This window comes from Rhinatrema bivittatum, chromosome 15 (assembly GCF_901001135.1).
Source record: "Rhinatrema bivittatum chromosome 15, aRhiBiv1.1, whole genome shotgun sequence".
Classification (NCBI taxonomy): Eukaryota; Metazoa; Chordata; class Amphibia; order Gymnophiona; family Rhinatrematidae; genus Rhinatrema; species Rhinatrema bivittatum.
In genome coordinates, this window is record NC_042629.1 from 15,063,196 (window position 1) to 15,088,217 (window position 25,022).

The 25,022-nt window shown below is 43.5% G+C and overlaps 1 protein-coding gene across 6 annotated transcripts in view; it reads right to left on the minus strand.

Moving 5' to 3' along the window:
* Nucleotides 1–24,353, minus strand: part of ROS1 (ROS proto-oncogene 1, receptor tyrosine kinase) — a 162,584-nt gene extending 138,231 nt beyond the window's left edge. For all 6 annotated transcript variants that reach the window (XM_029578714.1, XM_029578715.1, XM_029578713.1 and 3 more), the window contains exons 1-13: nt 22,382–24,353; nt 21,518–21,666; nt 20,043–20,182; nt 19,275–19,482; nt 8,240–8,316; nt 8,044–8,163; nt 6,245–6,420; nt 5,282–5,373; nt 4,668–5,167; nt 3,556–3,759; nt 2,720–2,824; nt 2,126–2,307; nt 734–925 (exon numbers count right to left, since the gene is read on the minus strand). In XM_029578714.1, coding sequence (XP_029434574.1) covers nt 734–925; nt 2,126–2,307; nt 2,720–2,824; nt 3,556–3,759; nt 4,668–5,167; nt 5,282–5,373; nt 6,245–6,420; nt 8,044–8,163; nt 8,240–8,316; nt 19,275–19,482; nt 20,043–20,130 — 1,944 coding nt within the window. In that variant the 5' untranslated portion in view covers nt 20,131–20,182; nt 21,518–21,666; nt 22,382–24,353. The remainder of the gene's footprint in view (nt 1–733; nt 926–2,125; nt 2,308–2,719; nt 2,825–3,555; nt 3,760–4,667; nt 5,168–5,281; nt 5,374–6,244; nt 6,421–8,043; nt 8,164–8,239; nt 8,317–19,274; nt 19,483–20,042; nt 20,183–21,517; nt 21,667–22,381) is intronic.
* Between the last annotated feature and the right edge of the window lie 669 nt (nt 24,354–25,022).

Below are 25,022 nucleotides of genomic sequence, written 5' to 3' on the forward strand. Positions count from 1 at the left end.
ACTACAGTACTAGGTGCAGTGTATAGTGGGGGGAGGGAGGGAGGTTGTGAATAATATGCATTACTGTGTTAATGTTGCACAGGCATCATCCACATGTGCTCCCCAGTGCTCAAACCTAGTTCACAAATCAGGGCATTATACCTTCAAAGGCTGATCTATAAACAGCAGCATTAAAGCAGCGGCTGAGACTTGGGCTGTACATGCTAGCTGATGGCAGAAAAGCGAAGGAGTCCACCTTTAGCATAGGGTGCTGGTAAAGGCAAGAACTAGAGCAGCTTAAGCAGGCAAAGTCAGGCAGACTGTGGGGGTCAAATAATCCTTATCCATTCTAATATGTTACTATGCAGCGCAGTCAAATAGATATTGTCAGCAGATTGAATGGTACATCCTTTGGTATAAATTAGGTATGTGCAGGAGAAAGTAATTGGAAAGAAAACTGGTTGGTCACTACCAAAACTGGAACTTTACTACCTAATGCCTTTGATATATTGGTTTTACTATAATCAACTGTGGAAACATTAGGATGACCAAATGGCTCCATGTCGTGACAAGAAGCCATGAGATCCTTGGATCTCTTTTCTAAGAATAAAAGACCTACACGTCTGCAGCGTGATGCAACAGGGTAAAACCAGGGCTGAATCAGCCTGATCCTTATGACGTGGCGTTGACTGCCTTAGTTAATGCTAGAATTGTTTGCTTTTGGAATGATTGCCGTATTATTAAATGCTGTCACCTGTTTACTGGCGAATGTGGGTATTTCCACCAGCACCTTGAGCTGTGCACCATTCAGGCGAGCACATTCCAGCGTGTGAGCTGTTGTCCAGTAGATATAACCTGCCAGCGGATCCAGCTCCAGGTCGGTTATTCGTCCAGAAACCCCAATAACTCCCTGGGGCACATCTGCATCCAGAGGCATTCGTAATATCTGGAGTCCATCAAGAAGAGTGTTTAGGCATTGCTACATGACTGCTTCTTGGAGCAGCTGGTCCTAGAACTGATGAGAAGGGCAGCTCCTTTAAACATGCACGACCTGCTGTAAGGGCTGCTGAGCAATAGCGATCATAATGCAATCAAATTTGACACAAACACTGGAGGGGGGGGGGGCATTAAGTACAAGCAAAGCAGTAGCATATAACTTTAAAAAGAGGGCCTATGATCGAACAAGGACAGGAGTTAGAAAAAAACAAAAAGGAGCAGTTGCAAAGGTTAAAAGTTTGCATGAGGTATGGACACAGTTTAAAAATACCATCTTGGAACCCCAGATAAACCGCATTTACAAAGGTCAAAGAATGCCAGATGACTACTGGCATGATTTAATGGTGAGGTGAAAGAGGCAGTTAAAGCCAAAAGGGCATTGGTTCAAAATATAGAAAGCAGACATAAATGAAGATAATAAGCAAAAGCAGAAGCACTAGCAAGTTCGAGGTAATACAGCTCGGTGTGCAGCGGCAGTCAGAAAAGCAAATAGATTGTTAGGAATGGAATGGAGAATAAAATGGAAAATAGCACATTGCCTCTGTATCGATCCATGGTGCAATCACACTGAGTTTTATGTGCAGTTCTGGTCGCCCGATCGCAAAAAACAAACATAGCAGAGCTATAAAAGGTGCAGAGGAAAGGGGATGGAATGATTCCCCTATGATGAGAGCTGCGCAGGCTTGGAGAAGAGACGGCTGAGAGGGGACAGGATAGAAGGTTATAAAATCAGGAGTGGGGTGGAACGGGCAAATAAAGGATGGTTATTTACCCTTTCAAATAATACTAAACCAAGAAGACACTCCCTGAAGCTAGCAACCAGCAGATTTATAACAAATCATATAAAATGCTTTTTCACACAGCGCACTATCAAGCTGTGGAACCTGTTGCCAGAAGATATGGTCAAGGAGACTAGCAGAGCAAGACGTAAGAGAGGTTTGCACAAGTTCCTGGAGGAAAAGTCCATAAAAATTATTAGCAAGGTGGACTAAAGACAGCTCCTGCTATTCCTTGGAGTGAGTAAGGAAAAGCAAATCTACGTTTTGGGATCTGTGAGATTCTTGCAACTCGAACTGACCGCTGTCGGAGACAGGACGCTGCATTCGATGGATATGCATTATGCACCCCAACAAAATGTCATGCTACATACCCTGTTGACTTTCGTGTCAGCCCAATACAGCATGCCGCCAATCCAGTCGAATGCTAGGATGTGAGCCCTCTGCACACCTTTGATCGGCCTCATCTGGGAATTCAGGTCACTTAAAAAGCCAATGTAGGCTTCACCAGCTGAGTTTGCCCAGCAGAGGGTGCCATTGTCAATGTAATCTAAAGCTGAAATAAAATGTAAACGCATTTCCAGGTATCACTTCCTCAATTAACTTTGCGACCAGCTTTTGAAACGTTTTAAAAAATTGTTAAAATATTTCAGAAACTCTAATATGGGTCAGAAACAAGAACATCATATTTTTTTTTCCAATGTATTACACTAATTAAGCACAGGTCTATGAAGCAGCTAAGAATTATTGATTAATAAATATTTTCCACTGCTTAATTTGAAATCAATAGAGTGTTTTTGGTTGATCTCTGTTCAAGATGAAACACTTCACACCACTGCTTGGAAGAAACTTAAATAAATAAAATGGATAAGTGATTTTAGCTTTTACTGCTGCTACATAAGGGTTATGACTACACTGGGCCCAATTGTCACAGGATGCCAATAGTATATTAAGACTGTGACACTTACCGAACACAGCCTCCGAACTGCTGAACAGGAGGGCACCGTGAAACCGTTCCAAGGACACATTCCAGATTCCTGACCCACTTCCCATAAGAAGATAGGGATGATCATCTGCAATATCACAGTGATTGCAATGAACAGACAGGTCTGGAAAGCAGGCACCCAAAAATGAGGCATGCCCAGCAATGGAACCACCTCCCAATCACTAGCTTTCTTCCCCTTCAGCATCCCAGATTTGTATTTCAACCTTTTTTTGCACATCCTCTTCCTTGCTGCTTTCAGAAATGCTCCCTGAGAACAGCCGAGAGAATTCAGTCGCTGCTACAGGGCCGCCATGCGTGCTGTCCGCTCTCGCAGCAGAGGGAAAGCGCCACAGCTTCTCACGCCTCCCTCTGAGGGAACACAGCGGTGCCTCACTCATATGGCATGGAGTGCATTTAAAGCCTGCAGTGCAGGCAAGGGAGGAACCCAACAGATGCCCCTGGAAGCAAGGTTTCAGTTCAGCACTTTGGCTCCCCTGTGAACTGACTACGCATGCATATCACCACTCATTGCAGCTGAACGGGCCTTTGCCCTGCCTTTCTAAGATGCCACTCCCTATTGATCTGTGATGGAGATTGAAAGTTGCTCAAATACACTTTTCAAAAGGTGAAACCAAAGCAGACGATCTGTCAATGAATAAATCAGTTGGTTATTTGGCTGCACTTGGGTTTCAGTGGATAAGTAGCTTGCCTTGGATTTCCCAGCACTCTCTTTGAGCTCCTTGGAAACATTTTCCTAAAGTATAGCAGTCGGGGAGGCTGCAGGGGTTCTCAGAGATGCCCATTTCCTCATTGCTTTACCTGACTTGATTGTAGAACCTTGAACCTCTGCTGACCACGGGCCTTTGCCACCTCTAGACGTAGCCCGGACTTTGAACGCATAAGCCGCACAGCTGCTGAGGTTAGTGACACGGTAATGCGTGGTGGAAATTCCTTCGTGGAGTACTTTTCCGTGGCTATCCACAACTAACAGGTCGTAGAGCCACTCCTGCCAAGCCCTGGGACCTAAAATGACACAACTAGTTACTAATTAAGTGGCCAGTGACACTAATCTTATTAGAGGTTACTGGTTTAGCAAAATTAAATATTGCCATTTTAAATAGAGAACAAAAATTCCTTATCACAATATATCCACTAAAGAAATTTTGCTTTTTAGTAGGGATCATAAGCAAATTTCAAGTACAGCAGGCTAACAGTAATTGTGTAACAATAATTTTCAGTCTGTCTGCTGTGGGATGAAGTCCACGGATAATTTTTTCCCATGGACTTTGCTCCAAGATTTGAAGAGCACTCATTTGAAACTTGGCCTGGTGGTTGGAACTTGATTTCCCAGTCCATCTCACCTCAGAACCATGCGGCAGGTTCTGTGGGTCAAAGCAACCTCTGACTCGAGAAAAGAGCAACAGAGAAGGGTCTTGGATGAGCAAACCAGTCAGGCAAAAGGAGCGGAGCCAGAAATGCCCCCAAATCTTTAGGCTCTAGATCTAAAATGTGCAAGGATAGGGAAAAGAGGTGCACATAAATCCAGATCCCTCCGCCAGGAGGGTAAAGTTCCGTGCATAGACGTTTACCTGAAATTTTATAAAAGGCCACTTCTGCATGTGAAACACTATTTTACCCACAGAAATCACTTTGAAAAATACCCCCATGGAGGGCAATTTTGGAAATAGAGCTGTTTGACAGCTGCCACCTTGTGTGCAGGTAAAGTTAGGCGCCTTTTCATGGAGCACCCTGGATGGGTTTCGGCCAGAGAAAGCAGTGACACGTGCAGATTTGTATTTTGAAAAACTGCATGTTGTTTTGGTCGGAAAAAGCACCCACAGAGAAAGATTTTCCTTTCTGCATCTTTCTATTACTAAATAGATTTTAACTTTCCTCTGTGCTGGACAGAGGCAAATTAATGGAAAACGTACCCAGTCCGTATCCAAGCAGTGGTTTACCCCATGTGACAAGTGCTGAACTGGCTCCCAGGAGGACCTGTACCTCAGCAGGTGGCAGGAGCGGGACCGGCAAAGGCTGACTGGAGAGCTCCCACAGGAGGAGATTGCTAAAACTCCCCAGGGTCCTTTCACAGAACTGGACAGAGACTTCAATGAGGGTGGAACCTCCCTCGTACGTTTCTTCAGTAAACACCTGCTGTCCCGTGCTGACGGACAGAACCCCTCCTGCATAAGCAGCGCTGCGAACGGCGGCCGGCACCTTCCTCAGCCTGTCGTCCACCTGCAGCCCCGAGCCATCCAGGAAGACAGAGCACAGTTCCCCGGCGTTCCCAGGAACGTAAAAGAGACGTTTCACTGCAGGGTCCACAAAGAAGGCAAGGGCTGTGCTTCCCCTCACCACTAATTCAGTGCTATTCAGGTCACTTCCCAAAGTAGCACGATAGATGCCATGAGGTGAACCGAGGAATACAAAACTGAGGAGAAAGACAGAAAAAGAGGTGGTCAGAGGTCAGCGCCCCTTCTAGCCATGGGTGCTAAATATTTTCAGTGACAGCTGATGCGGCACTGCTTTCTGGCCATAGACTCACCCGTTTAATGGATCCACTATAATTTTAGAAGGTTGAAAATGTACTGTGACTCCTACCCTCTCAGAACAGTGAGGCAGGGCACATTGATGGATCTACAGCAATAACAATCATACACAACAGATTAATGCTTTGGGAATTGGGTACATGGAGAATTTAATACTATGTCCAAGCAATTTTTTTCAAAAACAAACAAAGCTGGTCAAACTCTAGTCAAGCAGTAATCTCAGCAGGACAAGCAAATAGAATGTAAAATCCTTAAATTAAATGGCTAAAGCTTAGAGCAGAATATGAATTCATATATCCAATCTGACAAGGATTCTCTTTCGCTTTCCTTTCTCTGTTCAAATTACCTTAAAACAAGGGGTGGGAGTGTTGTATATTGTGGCTTGCCTCGCTCAACTCATAGTCTGGCAGCCCAAAGCCGAGAATACTGGTCCACTTGGGTTCTGGGTAGCAGGGCTGGTGCTTCCATTAGGCAAACTAGGTGATTGCCTAGAGCGCCAACATTTGGGGGACAGCATCCCACCAGCATGATGCCAAGGGGGTGCTGTGCCAGAACCAATACCATCAAAGAAGGGGAGAGGTACTGGAGCCACTGTTGCTGGTAGAAGGGAGCCCTGTCCTGGAGGTATATTGGAGGAGGGAGGGTGCATGACCAAAGGTTCGTCTAGGGTGCCAAATACTCTTGCACCGGCCTTGCAGAGTAGCATGTCTATACTAGTGATGTCATAGGTGCCAAAAAAATCCCCGCCGCCATCAACTGATAAGGGCACTAAACCCATTAGTTTTGGATTGGTGTAGCACAAAGCAAAGGAAATTTCATTCTTTCTCTTTATCAGCACAGCAAGGTCATTATTCAAATGTAATCTTACTTGATTCATGAAACAAGGAGGATGTTTGTGTACTAGTTTAAAAAGTCTTAGCTCTACTTGTTTATGCAGATATGCGTTTTAATAATTGTACCTCAGGTTCTACCACAAAGTAGAGCTTCTTATACAGCCAGTCCAGAGCCAGACCCCTGACAGGAGAGTCACCATGATGAATGAGTCTCGGAGTTGTGATGTTAACAGGAGAAAAAGCCCAAATGCGCGATCCCTCTGCAATGTAGAGCAATCCTTCGCGAAGGTCAGCCGTCATGCCTCATTCATGGGAGACAGAGAGAGAGAGAGAAAGAGAGTACATTCAGAACACCACGCAGAATATTAACACCTCAAATTAATCTGCTGCAGTCCTCAGGGCCACCCCTCCCCATCCTAAGGAAATGAGAAAGTCAAACTCTATTGATAACCTTAAAACAGCTACAACATGCTGTATCACATTATTCCCCCCCCCCCCCTTAAAGAAAAGAAAACAACCACCAATGGGAATAAATATGTCTCATCAATTAGAAAACCATCATAAGTCATTCCATACTCCAACTCTGTCACAACTTGGCCGATACAGCGAGTCAACTGGTGAAGAGCCGTGCATATGGATTAAGATGTGCAAAGTTTTTAGAGTCAGCGCTCTCTCTCTCTCTCTCTCTCTCTCTCTCTATATATATAGTACACACATTTTGTTTTATTTCATATTGTAGTTAGTAGCACAGTAGTGTTTGACTTTTTTCGGCTAGTTTCTGCCTCTGTGAGTGTATGGCCTCCCAAAAAAACATTTGAACCGTTCGTTCTACTTCAGTTGGATTTCCACTCTCACTTTTCAAGTGCCCCTTAGAATCTCCTCCTCCTCTTAGGCCCCACCATTTCGGATGCGATCTGAAGGGGATGAGAGCAGTTTGAAAGCTGCCCTGCTATGGGGCACCACTAGTCATGAGCACCAAAAAATGAGATAGCCATACACGGTGGGCTTCCTGGGTTATCTTTCCAAATTAGCAAATCGGAAGCCTCAGCGGGCCTGTGCTAAAATCATAAATTACTTTATTTGGAAACATCATCAGAAAGCCAAAATATTTGCCTCTTTTAAAAACTGAAATCTATACTCTTTTATTTCACAATGGCAAATGGGCAGGCTCCATGGGCTGAGGGGGGGTCTTTTCCTGCCGTCATCTACCATGTTCTGGTACAGAACGCGGCTCTGCCCTTTTCTGCTTCTTCAGCCTTGGAGTGGAATTTGCACCCTGCCGATATCTTGTGCTCCCAGCACCCACTGCGATGAAGGCTGCAGCAATCAGGCTGCAAACGTAAAAGGCAGCTTTATCTATCCTTTTGCCCCTGTTTCGGCCTTCCTGCTTTATCATGACTTGTGAGGGTGGTGGTCATTGTGCGCATGGTAGCAGGGAAAATCTTTATTTGTGGTATTCCCTCAAACGCTATCTTGTATCTACTTGCTCACTCTCTGTAGGTTATTGCCTCTTTGTGAATAAGCAAAAAAAACCCAGCTAGCTTTCTGGGAATGCTCCTTCCTGCACAATATAATGGGAAGGGTTATCTCCCAAAACCTTTGCGAGTGAGAAGCGCACAATCAGTGCCATGTACAGCAGCGTGCAGTTTGTACATTCTTACTGCCAGGGACTTTTTATTAGCAGAGGAAGTCAATACAGAAAGTGCAGAAGCGCACAAAACAATTCAAGCAGTTGCTTAGTCTAGCATGGAGAGGAAATGTATTTTCCTTTTGCTGGGGGGGAGGGGACGGGTGAGTAAGGCCATTTCTTTTCAAGAGGAGGTGGAGAAGATTGTTTTCTGCCAGCTTAAAAATAGATGCAGAATCTCCTCTCTCACTGCATGCATCTTAAACCAAAGTTTAAAAAGGAAGAAATAGCTTTGTACCGGTGATGCAGTCTTTGATCCAGAAGGCGTCAACACACATCATCTCTTCCATTGTTCCGGGCTCGCTTCTGTACAGATAATTCTGCTGTGACAGCCACAAGATGGGATCCGTAGAGAGCTCTGAAAATTAAACTCCCGTTACTGCTTGGCAGGAACCAGCCCCTTGGATAAATCTCTCTTTTTCGCTCCTTGTTACCTGGTTTAGGCTGGGTGGTAATGTTTACAATAGCCATTGGACCAACTCCTTCAGAATTTCTTGCAGCCACTGAACACCTACAAAGCAAATGTTTGGGACAATAAATGTCCATGCAATTCATTTTCAGTGATCCAAAGGCAAATCCTTTAAAAGCCTTCTGCTGAGACTTGAATGTTTATGCCTTACTAAATTTCAAGAGAGCTGTGACAGACAGAAAGTTAAAATTCGATCAGTACTAGACCCTGATAATTATAAGCACAGAGGGAACACCTCTCCCTGCCACCAGCCCTTTATTCCTCCATGGGCTGCCACTTTTCTATCACGTGTCCCTCACTCCTACTCCTCCTCTGCCACTCAGCGCTTCTCTCTCTTTCCTTCTCAGCAAAGCTTTCCCGCTGCTTCTGCAGGTGCCACAGACAAGTGCCTGGTCCTGTATTCAGATCCCTGCACTGGGCACTTTACAGAGGGCCTGCACTGGGTCAAAGGCCACCTGTATTTTTTACCCTCCAGGCTTTGAACCAATTCACAAAGTAAACGTAGACAGGCATGTTCCCTTCAAAAACTCCTCTGCATACAAAATACCTGCAGACATTTGTGCCTGCTTTTTCGGTGGCTACCTTTTTTTTTCCATGAAAAATACTACTTGTAGATTTGAAAATGTTGTCTACATGCATTGTTTCCCTCCCAATATACACACGCCCCCAGGAACATCTACTAATATAACTAGAACATATTTTTACCCGGGTAAATGGCATCTGAAAGTTGCCCTCCCCTTGCACCACATCTATGGGAAGCCCTATTAAAATAATTGCTGATGAGTGAAAATACTGTTACCATGGGGAAGGCAATGTGTTAGCAGCCAGAATAGTCAATTTACTGCCATGCTGAAAAAAAAATACCCTACTTTCCACCACCATGCAATAAAAAACTGGGTAAAAAATAACGTGTTCAGCAAAATGGTGTATAAGGTTTCAGCCTGCACAGTTTAGAAATAATGCAGGTTTTGAACAAGTCAGTCTGGTGCAAGGAAAAAAGCGTATGCAAAACATATTGTGCATTGTAGAGCCACCTTTTAAATCTGACCTAAAGATTCAAATGAAGCAGATGACAGAGCGGTCACGTCCTGGCACGCACAAAGGCAAAGTGCTCCATAGTGCAGCAGAATTGTGAGACGTTTTAGCTCCAAAACCCCCTTGTGATTTGATCATATCTCCTGAGAGGGACCCAAGCCGGAGCGACCTAGAACTGGAACCTGCCTCCCAGCAGCCTTTTCTGCTACTCGAATGGCAGGAGGCAGAATCTATTATGAATAAGACATAATTCCTGCTTGGTAATCGGCTCATAAGGATAACGATATGTACACTCTCCCTGTGCTCCAGCTGGGAACATTGGATTTCAGCATGATACATGCTAACTCAGAAAAAGAATCCAATTTCTTGTATTGAGATGTTCTGCATTGCCTTCCCTTGTATTTTAAGATGTGATATTGTTTGCAGAGACTTCTTACATGGATTTTGTCAGGGTTTAGGCATACAGCAAATCGCTTCTGCCTTCCTGACACTGAAAGATCCTCTGGAAGGCATTCGCGTTTCTCAGTACTCCCAACCTTCACAGTTCTCACAGCATGACCACAGCTATAATTATTATATATATATATTAACATTTTAAGCTCTGCTTCAATTTGCAGCCTATGCCAAGGATGGCCAGGACTGTAACATCTTCCTGCCAGTACTCTCCAGCGATGCCAGCTCACGTCCACTGAGAACGGACGCTCATCACTGCATTCTGCAAGATATCTGTGCCTGGCACCAGTTTGATTGTGCCACATTTTAAAAAGCCATCATCTCGCTAATGGTCTTCAGTGAGCAAGAAAGCAGTGCTTGGCTAAAAGAGGATACAGACCTTTTTGCAGAGAAACCTTTAAATGTTGGGGAGCAGGGCCACCAAAAAGGAGACCTGGTGGAAAGGGAGACCTGCCAATAATCTTACGGCCATGAAAAGGCCTATAAAATTGAAAGGGAGGGCTCATATTTGAATGCAGAATAGAACTAAAATGGCCAAATCTTACAAGACCCTGAAATCACCCAGACACCTAAGCCTTTTTCTGTTAGAAGAGAAGGGGTTTTATTTACAGTTAGTAGGAGCTGGCTGGCAAAGTATATGTGAATTAGCACATGTGTTTTGAATACTGAGAGCAACATTCAAGGAGTTTTGGAGGACTCAGTTGTCAATGCTGACCTGCTTGACACAACTGTCAAGCAGGTCAGCACTGTTTGGAATCGCAGCTCAGGAGCATTCCAGGTATAGTGGGGGTAACAAAGGTCACAGCTGAAGGGCACCAGCACAGCTGTAGGAGGAAGCATGTACAGTATCTACTTAAGCAACCAAAAATGTGGAAAGATCAAATCATTAATGCCCATACAGTTCAACAAGCATTCATAACTGCTTTATTCAAGGAGATTGGAAAGGTGTCAGCATGAAGCCAATAAATTTGGATACAAGGGTGAAAGGTCCGCTGACAGGGGCCGTGTTTCATAGGAACTGTGTCAGGAGGGAACCTAACAACATAATAAGGTACAAAAATACAACATCAACAAATAGACAAAGTAGCATCTGAAATAAACAGATAAATGTATATCCAATCGGCTTACCCAGACTTTAGAAATACTCTGAACACTCACAACTTAAGCAAGAATTGTATCAATTCTGATAAAAGACAAAAGAAACATGTACTGAGAACCAAAAGATACATGCAAGTATTAATATATTGTATTAGCGCCTATAATAATTTAACCACAAAGCAGTAGAATCATCATAGTTTATAAACAAAAATAACTTCTGCTGAACACAGGAGAGAAACGAGAAATAATAGGTTGCGACAAATTACTGATGTGCTGCTCAATATTGAAAGTAAAATTCAAAATGCACGGCTTCTAGCCACAGTCGCAAAAGGTTTCCAATGTGGTGTGCACAGAGATGTGCAGAATAGACAGCAACCTCATAAAAACTGGTAAAGGAGATTAGTAAAGAATAAAGATGTGAATCGGAACCGGAATCAGTTCGGATTCTGGTTCCGATTCACATGTGGGGGTTTTTTCATCGGGCCCGATCGCGGTTTTATCAGCTGCGCCCAAGCCGATAAACAAAAAACCCACCCCGACCCTTTAAAACTAATCCCTTTGCTTCCCCCACCCTCCCAACTCCCCCCCCAAAAAAAATTTTACAGGTACCTGGTGCTCCAGTGGGGGTCCTGGGAGCGATCTCCCGCTCTCGGGCCGTCAGCTGCCACTAATCAAAATGGCGCCGATGGCCTTTGCCCTTACCATGTGACAGGGTATCCGTGCCATTGGCTGGCCCCTGTCATACGGAGAGAGCACTGGACGGCCGGTGCCATCTTTAAAAATGTTTTTTGGGGGGGGGGGTCGGAGGGTGGGGGAAGCAAAGGGATTAGTTTTAAAGGGTTGGGGTGGGTTTAGGGGTTATTTTTGTGTGCCGTTTTTCCCGCCCTCCCCCAAAACGATAAGAAAACCCCCACGATCAATATCATGGGGTTTTCCTATCTTTTCGGAGGAGCCCCCGATTTCTGACGATTTTGAAAATATCGACAATATTTTCAATCGTCCGAAGCCCGATTCACATCCCTAGTAAAGAATGGTATTCAACTGGCACAAACAATACCACGGTACTGAGGTTCGCAGGAAAGTCGACTTGCTATAATAGCCAGGCAAACACTGCTGAGCTGACACAGGCAAAGAGGTTTTGCGGAGGAAAGGTACAGTTAAAGGTTGAAAACAGCGCGAATGAATAGGTCATGTGATAGCAGCTGTCAATCAAAGGGGAACCGCCCATAATGCTGACATAAGAGGGAAATCCTTCAAAGAGAAATCCCATAGTAATAGCTGTCATTCAGAAGAGGACCACCCATATAGTGATATCAGAGGGGACTGCAGAACAGTGCAAGAAAGATGATCAAGCAAAGAATAAATTGTGAAGTGAAACTTATGTAAGAGCTGCTTTATATGGGGCAAACATCGAAAGCGAATATATAAAGAAATGCCATGGGAGGGGAGGGGGAAAGAGAGAGAGAGAAAGGGGGAGGGGAGAAAAGAAAGGGAAAAGGAAAGGGAGTGGGGGAAGGAGGTGACGTGAAGGGGTCAAATAGGGAGGAAAAGGGGACGGGGAAGGGAAGGGGTAGAGGAACGGAAAAAATGAAGAAAAAGGTTTAGGAAAACACTCCAGGAATCAAAAATATGTGAAAATTTAGAAAATAATGAAAAAATGTATATCAAAGAAAAACTCAAAAATGACAAAAAAGTTCAAAAAAATATCGACCATTCAATAGGGATGTTAAGACCTCGTGGGAAGACACTGTCACATTTATGACTTCATCTTTGCTTGAGTTGCATAAATCTCTCAGGAAAATCACCACCATGGGCTGATGGGTGGCAAACTTTAATCACAAAGAAATGTAAATCCTGAATGGTGTGTTGAAAGTCTATCCAATGTTTAACTAGTGGTGCAGTATCTTTAACAAACAAAGGCAAGAGCAATGTTCAAATATACATCTACAGATGTTGTGTAAGATTTTGCTCACATACAGGCCCGATACAGTAAAAATCGCGGGAGAGCGGGCGAGTGCCCAGGCCACTCTCCTGCGTGCGCAATTCAGTAAATAAAATTATTCAAATTAGGGCCTGCGGTAAAAAGAGGCGCTAGGGACATTAGCGCGTCCCTTGCACCTCTTTTTTGACAGGAGCGGCGACTGTCAGCGAGTTTGACAGCCGACGCTCAATTTTGCCGGCGTCAGTTCTCAAACCCGCTGACAGCCACGGGTTTGGAAACCAGAAGTCGGCAAAATTGAGCGTCCAGTTTTCAACCTGCAAGCTGCGGGCCGATTAAAACATTTTTTTTTTAATTTTTAATTATTTTTAACTTTTGGGACCTCCGACTTAATATCGCCATGATATTAAGTCAGAGGGTGTACAGAAACGTAGTTTTTACTGCTTTTCTGTGCACTTTCCCGGTGCCGAGAGAAATTAACGCTACCTTTGGGGAGGCGCTCATTTCTGAAAGTAAAATGTGCAGCTCTGCACGGAAGTCAGGGTAGTTGAAAGATTAGAAAAGACAAGCTGATCTGGTAGGTTATGTCCACCTTTGAAAGCAAATCATAGATGTTTTTGGAATACTGGGTGGGGATGCAAACAAGTTCAATAGAAATGGATAATTGTGCATATGTACCAACTAGCAGGGGAATAGTGCATAACATGTTACGGCATCTTCGATGGTAGAAGATGGTTTAACAAAGAGCAAGCCAAGGTTAACAAAGTGCCAGTTTAAAGGCTCTCTTGACTACTTTTTCAGGGTAACCGCATTGTAAGAAATTCTGAAACATAACCTGTGCCTGACTGATAAACTTGTCTCGGGTAGTGCACAGCCAGCATAAATGGAAGAACTGGCCAACCGGGATGTTACCTCAAATATGTCATGGATGACAACTTTCATATGCTAATAATGTATTTCTATCTGTGGGTTTCCTATAGATGGATGTAGTGAACTGGCCATCTATAAACGAAACCTTAAGCCAAATTTTCGATGGTCTGTGCATGTAAAATCCAGGGGTTACGCATGTGGCTGAGCCCTGAGCGTGCCAAGCGCATTTTCGAAAGGGCCTGGCCATTCGCATAACCTCTGATATGCACAGAAGTGCTGGGCCATCGCAAAGGGATGGGCCAGGGGAGGCAGGGTTTGGGCGGGGAAGGGGACAGCTGGGACTGCGGCCATTAGGCCCTGTCTCAGGGAAGCGTGCGCTGGCAGCCGGCCATCACACGTAACTTACTCCAGATCGGAGGAGTGGGTAAGTTAATAAACAAAACATTCTAAGGTAGATAAGAAGGGGATAGGGGTCAGGGAGGAGAGGAGAGGGGAAAAGGTAGGGAGGTTAGGTAGGGGTATAGGGTAGTTCCCTAGTAGAGGAATGAAGTGAAGCTGAAAAACTAAGTGTTGTATACATGAACTCAGTCAGTCTAAATACATATAGAACTGGATTTTAGTGCCCTCCCAAATTAAAAATATATCATCGATATACTGCAGCCAGATCTTGATGAAGGGCCAGAAGGCTGAGAGATACAAGGTTTTCGTCTGAAAATCAGTGAGATATAAATAAGCAATATCGGGGGCCATGGTGGCCCCCATGGTTGTTCCTTTAATCTGCTGGTATATTGTCCCATTGAAAGAGAAAAAGTTCTGTGTCAGTGCCAAATGAGTAAAAGTCACCAGAAAAGGAATCAAAGGTTACAGAATATATGGACAAATATAAAGCACAGAATGAAGACTGGAAACAGCTTCATCCTGGGAATGTTCATGTATAAGGATTCAAGATCCATGGTTATCAAAAGAATCTGTGAGGTGAATAGTGGTAAATGGTTAATCAATGTATTGAAATGTCCAGCGTCGCACATATATGATCAAGCCAAGGAAACTAGTGATTTCAAAAAATAATCTACAAAACAGGACAAACAATGCAAAAGAGAGCCTATGCCTGAGACAATGGGTCTCCCCAGAAGTTTAACCAAAGATTCATGTATTTTCGGGAGAATGTAAAAGACAGGCATGCAAAGGTGTGGTTCCATTAAAAATTGTGCTTCACGTGTTGTAATGAGGTGTGCATCCAAAGCCACAGCGCCTACATTAGAGATCTGCTGATGCAGCAAAGGTGTGGGATTATGGGTCAATGTTAAATAATAGGTGCAATCAGAAAGTTCTCTCTCCACCTCAGAAACATACATAGCCAAAACCACTTCACTCCTCTACTATTTCTTTTTTGGACATTAAGGTTCCATTTATAGATGGCTTGTTGTTCACTACATCCATCTATAGGAAGCCCACAGATAGAAATACATTAATAGCATACAAAAGTTGTCATCCATGACATCTTCAAGAAAACATCCCCATTGGCCAGTTCTTCCACCTACACCGTATGTGCACTACCCAAGACGAGTTTATCAGTCAGACATAGGCTATGTTTTAGAATTTCTTACAATGCATCTACCCTAAAAAAAAGTAGTCAACAGAGCCCCTTTTAATGGGTACTTTAAGTTAACTTTGACTTGCTTTTTGTTAAAACATTGTCCACCACCGACGATGCCAGAACACATTATGCACTATTCCCTTGCTAGTCAGAACATATGCCCAATTATTCATCGCTATTGGTCTTGTTTGCATCCCCACCCAGTATTCCACAAATTTCTATGATTCGCTTTCAAATGTTGATGTAACTTACGTGACCAGCTTATCTTCTCCGATCTTTCAACTAATTTCTTCTGTGCACTCTAGGGATGTGAATCGTTTTTCAACGATTAAAATTATCGTCCGATAATTTTAAAATCGTCTTAAATCGTTAAAGAACACGATACAATAGGAATTCTAATGATTTATCGTTAAAAAATCGTTAATCGGGTTAGTGCGCACTAACCGAAAATGATACAAATTGACACTTTTCAGGTCAGTTAGGAATGAATATGTATTCCTATTGGCTGGCTGCCCTCTTATTTATTGATGTTACCAAGGTTCCCACTGAGGTGATGGTTGGGGGGATGGGAAATGGAAACGGTTGGTAGTTTGACAAAAAAAGTAATGTGATCAGTCAATGTGACTAGAACTTGTGCCTATCCCTGATACCGGGAGTGTTGTGATCTTCCTGCACACAGTTCCCTAACCCTGATACCGGGAGTGTTGTGATCTTCCTGCACGCAGTGCCCTAATCCTGATACCAGGGGTGTTGTGATCTTCCTGCACACAGTGCCCTAACCCTGATACCGGAAGTGTTGTGATCTTCCTGTACGCAGTGCCCTATCCCTGATACCGGGGGTGTTGTGATCTTCCTGCACTGAGCAGGGATACGGCACTGCGTGCAGGAAGATCACAACACTCCCGGTATCAGGATTAGGGCACTGTGTGCAGGAAGATCACAACACCCCTGGTATCAGGGTTAGGGCACTGCGTGCAGGAAGATCACAACACTCCCAGTATCAGGGATATGGCACTGAGTGCAGGAAGATCACAACACCCCTGGTATCAGGGATAGGGCACTGTGTGCAGGAAGATCACAACACCCTTGGTATCAGGGTTAGGGCACTGTGTGCAGGAAGATCACAACACTCCCAGTATCAGGGATATGGCACTGAGTGCAGGAAGATCACAACACCCCTGGTATCAGGGATAGGGCACTGCGTACAAGAAGATCACAACACCCCTGGTATCAGGGATAGGGCACTGAGTGCAGGAAGATCACAACACTCCCGGTATCAGGGATAGGGCACTGCGTGCAAGAAGATCACAACACCCCTGGTATCAGGGATATGGCACTGAGTGCAGGAAGATCACAACACTCGTGGTATCAGGGATAGGGCACTGCGTGCAAGAAGATCACAACACTCCCGGTATCAGGGTTAGGGCACTGTGTGCAGGAAGATCACAACACTCCTGGTATTAGGGATAGGGCACTGCATGCAGGAAAATCACAACACCCCTGGTATCAGGGATAGGGCACTGCGTGCAGGAAGATCACAACACTCCCAGTATCAGGGATACGGCACTGCATGCAGGAAGATCACAACACTCCCGGTATCAGGGATAGGGCACAAGTTCTAGTCACATTGACTGATCACATTACTTTTTTTGTCAAGCTACCAACTGTTTCCATTTCCCATCCCCCATATATTGTCAGTGGGAACCTTGGTAACATGAATAAATAAGAGGGCAGCCAATAGGAATACATATTCATTCCTAAACTGACCTTAACTGACCTGAAAAGTGTCAAATTGTATCATTTTCTGTTAGTGCGCACTAACTCCCGTTAGTGCGCACTAATCGGAAAAACCGATTTTTTAACTAAAAAATCGTGCCAAACACGATTTTCTTCTCCTGCCAGACGCTTTCGATCGTTAAGACGATCGGGCACACGATTCACATCCCTAGTGCACTCTCGGTGGTCGTGCTCATTGTGGCCACTATAAAGCTTGTTCTCACTTTTGACTCTCACTGAATTTAAACACCCTGTGTCCAAACACCTTTAAGCTTTACATTATAGATCTACTTGCTCTATGTCTGGAGTCATCTATCTTATTTTATGCCCTTGTCCGCTGCTCTATGTGACCAAAACCTTGCACAACATCTGTAGATGTATATTTGAACATTGCTCTTGCCTTTGTTTGTTTAAAGATACTGCACCACTAGTTAAACATTGGATAGACTTTCAACACACCATTGAGGATTTACATTTCTTTGTGATTGAAGTTTTCCACCCATCACCCTGTGGTGGTGATTTTCCTGAGATTTATGCAACTCAAGCAAAGATGAAGTCATAGATGTGACAGTGTCTCCCCATGAGGTCTGAACATCACTATTGAATGGTCGATATTTTTTTGAACTTTGTTTTGTCATTTTTGGGTTTTTCTTTGATATATTTTTTTTCATTATTTTCTAAATTCTCACATACTTTTGATTCCTGGAGTGTTTTCCTAAACCTTTTTCTTCATTTTTTCCTTTCCCCCACCCCTTCCCTTCCCCGTCCCCTTTTCCTCCCCTTTTGACCTCTTCACGTCACCTCCTTCCCCCACTCCCTTTCCTTTTCCCTTTCTTTTCTCCCCTCCCCCTTTCTCTCTCTCTCTTTCCCCCTCCCCTCCCATGGCATTTCTTTATATATTCGCTTTTGATGTTTGCCCCATATAAAGCAGCTCTTACATAAGCTTCACTTCACAATTTATTCTTTGCTTGATCATCTTTCTTGCACTGTTCTGCACTCCCCTCTGATGTCACTATATGGGTGGTCCTCTTCTGAATGACAGCTATTACTATGGGATTTCTCTTTGAAGGATTTCCCTCTTATGTCAGCATTATGGGTGGTTCCCCTTTGATTGACAGCTGCTATCACATGACCTATTCATTCGCGCTGTTTTCAACCTTTAACTGTACCTTTCCTCTGCAAAACCTCTTTGCCTGTGTCAGCTCAGCAGTGTTTGCCTGGCTTTTATGGCAAGTCGACTTTCCTGTGAGCCTCAGAACCGCAGTATTATTAGTGCCAGTTGAATACTAATCTCCTTTATAGTTTTTATGAGGTTGCTGTCTATTCTGCACACCACATTGGAAATCTTTTGCGACTGTGGCTAGAAGCCGTGCATTTTGAATTTTACTTTCAATATTGATCAGCACATCAGTAATTTGTTGCAACCTATTTAGTTCTCGTTTCTCTCCTGTGTTCACACATTTAGCTGTTTATTTCAGATGCTTCTTTGTCCATTTGTTGATGTTGTATTTTTGTATCTTAATATGTTGTTAGGTTCCCTCCTGACACAGTTCCTATGAAACACGACCCTTGTCAGTGGACCTTTCACCCTTGTATCAAAATTTATGGGCTTCATGCTGACACCTTTTCATTCTCCTTGAAGAAAGCAGTTATGAATGCTTTTTGAACTGTATGAACATTAATGATTTGATCCTTCCACATTTTGTCTTGCTTATCTTTTGATCATTGGATACCAGGCCTCCTGTGTCCGCCCAGTATGTATTTAAGACATGTGATCATCTCTGGTACTTTAAGGACCTCATTTACATGAGGACTCAATTATCGGAAAAATAAGAGGTTGATGTTCATTAATATAGCTGCATAGAATAATCTTAGTAGTCTTATCTGGGATATTCAGCAGGATTTAGCTGAGTAAGTCTTCTGCTGACAAAAATTTGGTTATCTTTACTTGGATAGGACAGTGATTTCTCTGAGCAGAATTATCCAGCCAAGTTTCTCCAGATAGTGCTGATCTTGATACTAACTTCCCTAAATTTTAGTCACATCCCCAAGAATTCCCTTTGCTCTATCCCATTTTATTTCCTTACATTTTACCCAGCTGAAAAGTCACCTGGGTATAATTTCAGCAGTTAGCAGGGTGGGAAATTCAAACCCTTTTGAATATTGACCTGTAAGTATTTAACTTGAAATGTTTGCTGCCCAACAGGTTTGTAAGGAGAAGACATACTATACCTATAAGCTGTCCCGGGTGTGGTGAAGAAGATGGTATAGTTCTGCTCTTCCACGGACACTTCTCTGGTGAGCGCTTCATCTGCATTCCAGAGGTGAAGCACGTAACCGGTCAGGGGGCCATTGGGAAATGTGGGAGGAAGCCAACTGAGAAAGACTGAGAGAGGACTGGGGCTTTCAATCCTAACCACCTCTGGTGCCGAGGATGGGGCTAAGAAGAAGATCCAAGGTAAACAAATTTATTTTCTAGTGATGCTCTTAAGTCACTAGAGACACTGCCACAATTTCTCATCAACTACCAACTCTGTTTTCTCATTATTTATTTCTTATCTGATGTTTAGTAATATTAATTTATTTATTTTATTTATAAAATTCTTTTAAGTTGCTTGTTCCTAGGGTAGTTCTCAGTTTACAGAACTAAAGAATAAAAACGTATTCAAGTACAATATTATTTAGGTTGAGAAATAAAAACTGAAATGTAATGAGAGATGAAGAGAGGACTTTGTTGTAAACTGTTGCCAGATTAATGACTTAGACCTCTGTTAAAGCATTTATTGAAAAATTAAGGTATTTTATAACTTGATAGAACCAGTACCAAAAGAAGATTTATTGTTTATCAGACTCCTGTTTCAATGATTGTTGCATTCATTTTCTTTAAATGAAAAACTATACTAAACCATTATTCTCATACCATATACTAGACTTCTGGACAGCAATACAGGTGCTTACCGGTGTGTGCTGCACCTGGATATTATGAAAAGATGCACTCACCACCCCTCGGTTTCATCTTGTATGGTCGACTGAGGCTGGAAACGTTACAGAGGACGCCACCCCAAAATCCACCCCACTCGGAAGACATACTCAGCGAAAGGATGCAGCGCCGTCACATTGCCGGTTGGAACTGTGGTGGCCTGTGACGGTGCAAAATGAGTGCAGCGTTATTTGGCAAGGGAGATCAGGAATGCACACGTTAGGGACAGATAATTGGTGTCAGATTTTTTTGGTTTTTTTTTACTGCAGCAGTTATCCTGAAACGCTCTCAGGACTTGTACACATGCAGCTTATGTGATGAGTCTGACCTATGACATCTGCCGAAGGCGCTGCCCTATCATGAGCTGATGGAAGAGACTTTTGATAAATAAAAGGAATCCTAATCTTGTAGAATGACGACTCAGGCCTGTCCTGAGTCTATGGAAAGAGCCTTGAAGAATCACACTTATAGAAATTGTTTGTACGACTTTTAAACTCAGCAGCACCAGAATCCACAGTACAAACATTCCTGGCTAGCTAAAATATTCGAAGATAACATGGAGTACTGCTTTAAGAGAGATTTATTAAGCTTTTTTTCCCCCATAGATACATAATTGTAAAAAGCCTTTGAAAACCTGATCCTAAAGTAGAATTTCAGTTCCTCACATCAGGAATATCTATTACTACATGGCAGGGGCGGTTTGGCCCATCGGGGGATCGGGCATCCCCCGGTGGGCAGGTCGCTCTGGTCACGTGGTCTGCCGAGCGTGGCTGCGACAGAGCCGCACTTGGCAGACCACAGGGTATCTTCTGTGCCGGTTTTGGGGAAAATCCCCGGGCGATCTTTACCCGGAATCCACCCCGCTGCATGGTCACTGGATTGATGATTGGTTATATCATGATCAAACAGGGAGCACAAAGCACATCTTCAAATGGCATAGCCATAATAGCAATAGAGCCTGCGACTCAGCACAACAGTAGTAGTGGTATAGTACGTGCAGAGACAGACCAGATTGTAAACAAGTGTTACATTCATGCATGCAATAACTTATAGCTAGAGCCGGCAAGCACTGGCACTGACACTTTCTTACCTTCCGAAGTAGGGGTACCACACAGAGACACAGCCAAAAGAGTGGAGAAAATGCTTAATTTACCCTGGATGATGTGTTTTATTCTGCGTTTTTTTGGCTCTTGCTATTTTAAAACAATAGATCTTCTTGGAAGTTGATGATCATTATCGGCCATGTCATTTTCCCAGTGTCTGCCCAGTACATCCCTGCATAGTCAGGAATTCTGCTAGGCCTTAGGATCTAGGAAATTTCTTTCTGGGAGCCAATGTTCTTGGGCAATGACAATCCTATTATTAGTGACACCATTTTCTTACTAGCTCCCCTGATGTCTTCACCCATTGTAAGATGTGGTTTGATACCATCTTTTCTTGAGATATTTAGCCTTTACACAGTGTCAAAAGTTTGAGCAAAGGAAAGAGTACGCACCTCTGTTTCAGCAAATTTTCCGGGGACACCTGCCAGTTTCCATTGTACAATATAACTCACATCCAGAGAGTCTGCTGGCTCCCATCTTAGAAATATGGAGGAATGACCAATGCTGCTCGCCATGGGAGGGTGGGGACCTCTGAGCAAATCTAATGAGAGAAAGCAGTATGGAAAAGCTCAGAGTAAAGGTGCAACACATGAAGGTTAATTTGACTTCCTGAGTTTCTGCACTGCTCTAGAACAGGAACTGGCAATGTTGACACTTCTTCTGTAAAGCTTTTCCCCATCTCTGGAATTACGGAGCCATGACAGCAATTTTTCTGGCGCGAAGGTATCTGGTTTCAAACACAGCAGGTTCTCTCTCCCTCTCTGCCCTCTGTTTGTTTAATAGGTGCTGTTTAATAAAATAAATACGTTCCCATTTTAGCCATACAGCTTCATGCTCACAATGGGGTCAGGCTGGCAGAGCCTTAACCCTCTGTATTTTACAGTTTCTCAATCTCAACCAAAAGGCCAAGAAGGAGGCTCAGATCTTAGCCAAAAAGAGGCTGAGAGACTTTATCTGTAGGTTCATTTACAGCAAACAAAGAAAGATCAAATAAGAACATTTATTTTCAAAACTAAAATAAAAAGTGGAATCTTTGTAAGCTGTGAAATCTTTAAGAGCATCAACAAAGCAGATGGGAAGTGTTTGAACTTGCCCGAGGCGGGTGTAAGAAGAGGCCTAGCTTGGTCTGGAAAGCCTACACACTTCCTCTGCTTTGCTTTCTTGGCTCTTTAGAAAAGATGTCTCAGCCCACAAAATTTCCAGCCAACAATAAAACACTAACTTGTTCCGAAAAACCTAAGATAAGAAAGGCTCACCTAAAGGGCTACACTTAGCCTTCTGAGCACTTTCACAACCCACTCGGCAAAATTGCACCTATTTGAAGTAGTGAGAATGGAAAAAAGATTAATTTAGCATTGAATAACACAATTCTATGCCTCCATCTATAGATATCTGCTAATAGGTGGAGAAACTATTTCACACACCAGTCTATTCCCAGCCTTTCCCAAGAGAACTGAAAGGTCAGATCAATTCCCCTCTTTAAATAAATCCTACTGTCTTTTCATCAACTCCTTGCTTGTCATTAGAGTTGAAATAATCACTCTCTTATACAATGCTTATTTTTTATAATGCATACAGTTACTGTTTAGATGCTTGGCTATTTTTTCACAACCCTTCTAGGGTGGCAGTATGGCTTACATATACAGAGACTTAGGGCTCTATTTATTTATCTGTGACTCACAGTAACATGAACTAATACACGGCATCATGTGTTATTAATGAATAGGCTCCATTTCCAATAATGAGGTCCGCAGTAAATAACACGTACTTATGTCCATCACAGGTTAGTAAATAGAACCCTTAATGAGCTACTAAGGGGTGACTGCTGAAGGTTTTTGTCTGATCACTTTACTAGGGTCAGAAATTAATATTCAGCACTGAGGCATGCAGGCTAGGTTTTCATGACCTCCACAAGGAATGTTCATGAAGTATATTTGCATGAATTTGATCCAACAGCCTACTTAACTTGCATCTTTGGTGATTCTGATAAATAGACCAGCTAGGGGGTCTTTAGGACTGGATTTGGGGAGCACCGTTCTATATGTTAGCAGAGAAATGAATTACCCCCAGGTAGTCTGGGTTCGAGTTCTTCAGCAGAGCCAGTGAGCAACTAATGCTGGCTGTTACTGTGGTCTTTCCTCCACTCTTTGCATGGTGAAACGGACAAACTGGAGGCAAATGATCAAGTTTGGCTTCCTCTGCGCTACATGCATCTCATTGCTTGCTTTCATTTCATTCTGAGAAGATGTTACATGTTATTGACTTTATTGGAGCTATCCATGCTGAGAGTAAAAGATACCAGGGTTACCTCAGATGGTTTTGCTGCAATAAAACTTGTTAGCTCTGTTGGCTTCTAAACTAGTTCACCAGGGATAGATGATTTTGAGTAACTTGTATCCTTCTTATAGGCCTGATTTACTATGAGGTCGATATTCAGCGGGCTAGTGAAAGGCAAAGTTAACTTCAGCCAAATATTCAGAGGATCATCCCCAGATCATGTTGTGCAGAATACACTCAGATAAAGTTATCTGGATATCTTTAGGACAGAGATTGTCTCCAGAGCAGACTTACCCAGCTCTCAGGGTAGTGCTGAAGTAATTCATATGAAGAAGCAGCCCATTACACAAGGAGTGCTGAATGGACAGAACTAGGCATTTGCCCCATTACTGCTGTGCTGGTGAGTAATGCATACTGGGATGGATCTGCTTTTGACAAAACTCGTTTCTGTCCACTTAATTGGTGCTCTAGGACACGATCCTCCCCCTCTGAAGTGTTTGACTCTCCCCCCAAAGGTAAAACTGCACTTACCTCACAATCTGTTTGGTAAAAATTACCCTGTAAGACAAACAATGGCTTCAAATAACAGAAGCAGAGTTATTAAAGGAAAGATAAACAGCATTAATTGCTATGTGCAGCATGGTACATCATTGACATAAGAAAGTGATTTGCATTACTTTTCATTCCTGCCTTTTCTTTTAGAGGGGCAACCGGAGCAGCTGCCAACTACAGGGACGGGTTTTAACATGCACACGCTATGCAAATGTTCAAACAGCGACTGCCCATGTGGTTTCTCTTTGAAAATTAGCAAGCAAAGCATGCGCTTGCTAAAAATGTCCCTGCACTTTCAGGCCGATACAGTACACTGTTAACCCGCGTTTGGATGTGCGTTTTCGACTCACTAGCTTTACCCTGAAACTAATAGCTCCCGCAACATGCAAATGCATGTTGATGGCCCTATTAGTTATTCCCGCGTGATTAAGTAAGTAAAATGTGCAGCCAAGCCGCACATTTTACTTTCAGAAATTAGCACCTACCCAAAGGTAGGCGTTAATTTCTGCCGGCACCGGGAAAGTGCACAGAAAAGCAGTAAAAACTGCTTTTCTGTGCACCCTCCGACTTAATATCATGGCGATATTGTCGGAGGTCCCAAAAGTAAAAAATAATTTAAAAAAAAATAATTTAAAATCAGCAAAAACCGGACGCTCAATTTTGCCGGCGTCCGGTTTCCGAACCCGTGGCTGTCAGCGGGCTCGAGAACCGACGCCGGCAAAATTGAGCGTCGGCTGTCAAACCCGCTGACAGCCGCCGCTCCATTCCAAAAAGAGGCACTAGGGACGCGCTAGTGTCCCTAGCGCCTCTTTTTACCATGGGCCCTAATTTGAATAAATTATTTTTCTGAATCGTGCGCACAGGAGAGTGGCCTGTGCGCCCGCCGGGAGAGCGGGCGCTCGTCCGCTCTCCCACACCGTTTACTGTATTGGCCTGTTTGTTTCTGATGTTTGTGTGGGTGACAAAGACTGGGGGGGGGGGGGGATTGGTGGGAGGAGCATTACAAAACATCACACACACTTTTGGAAATCAAATGCAAGAAACGATTTCCTCCGACCTAAACATGTC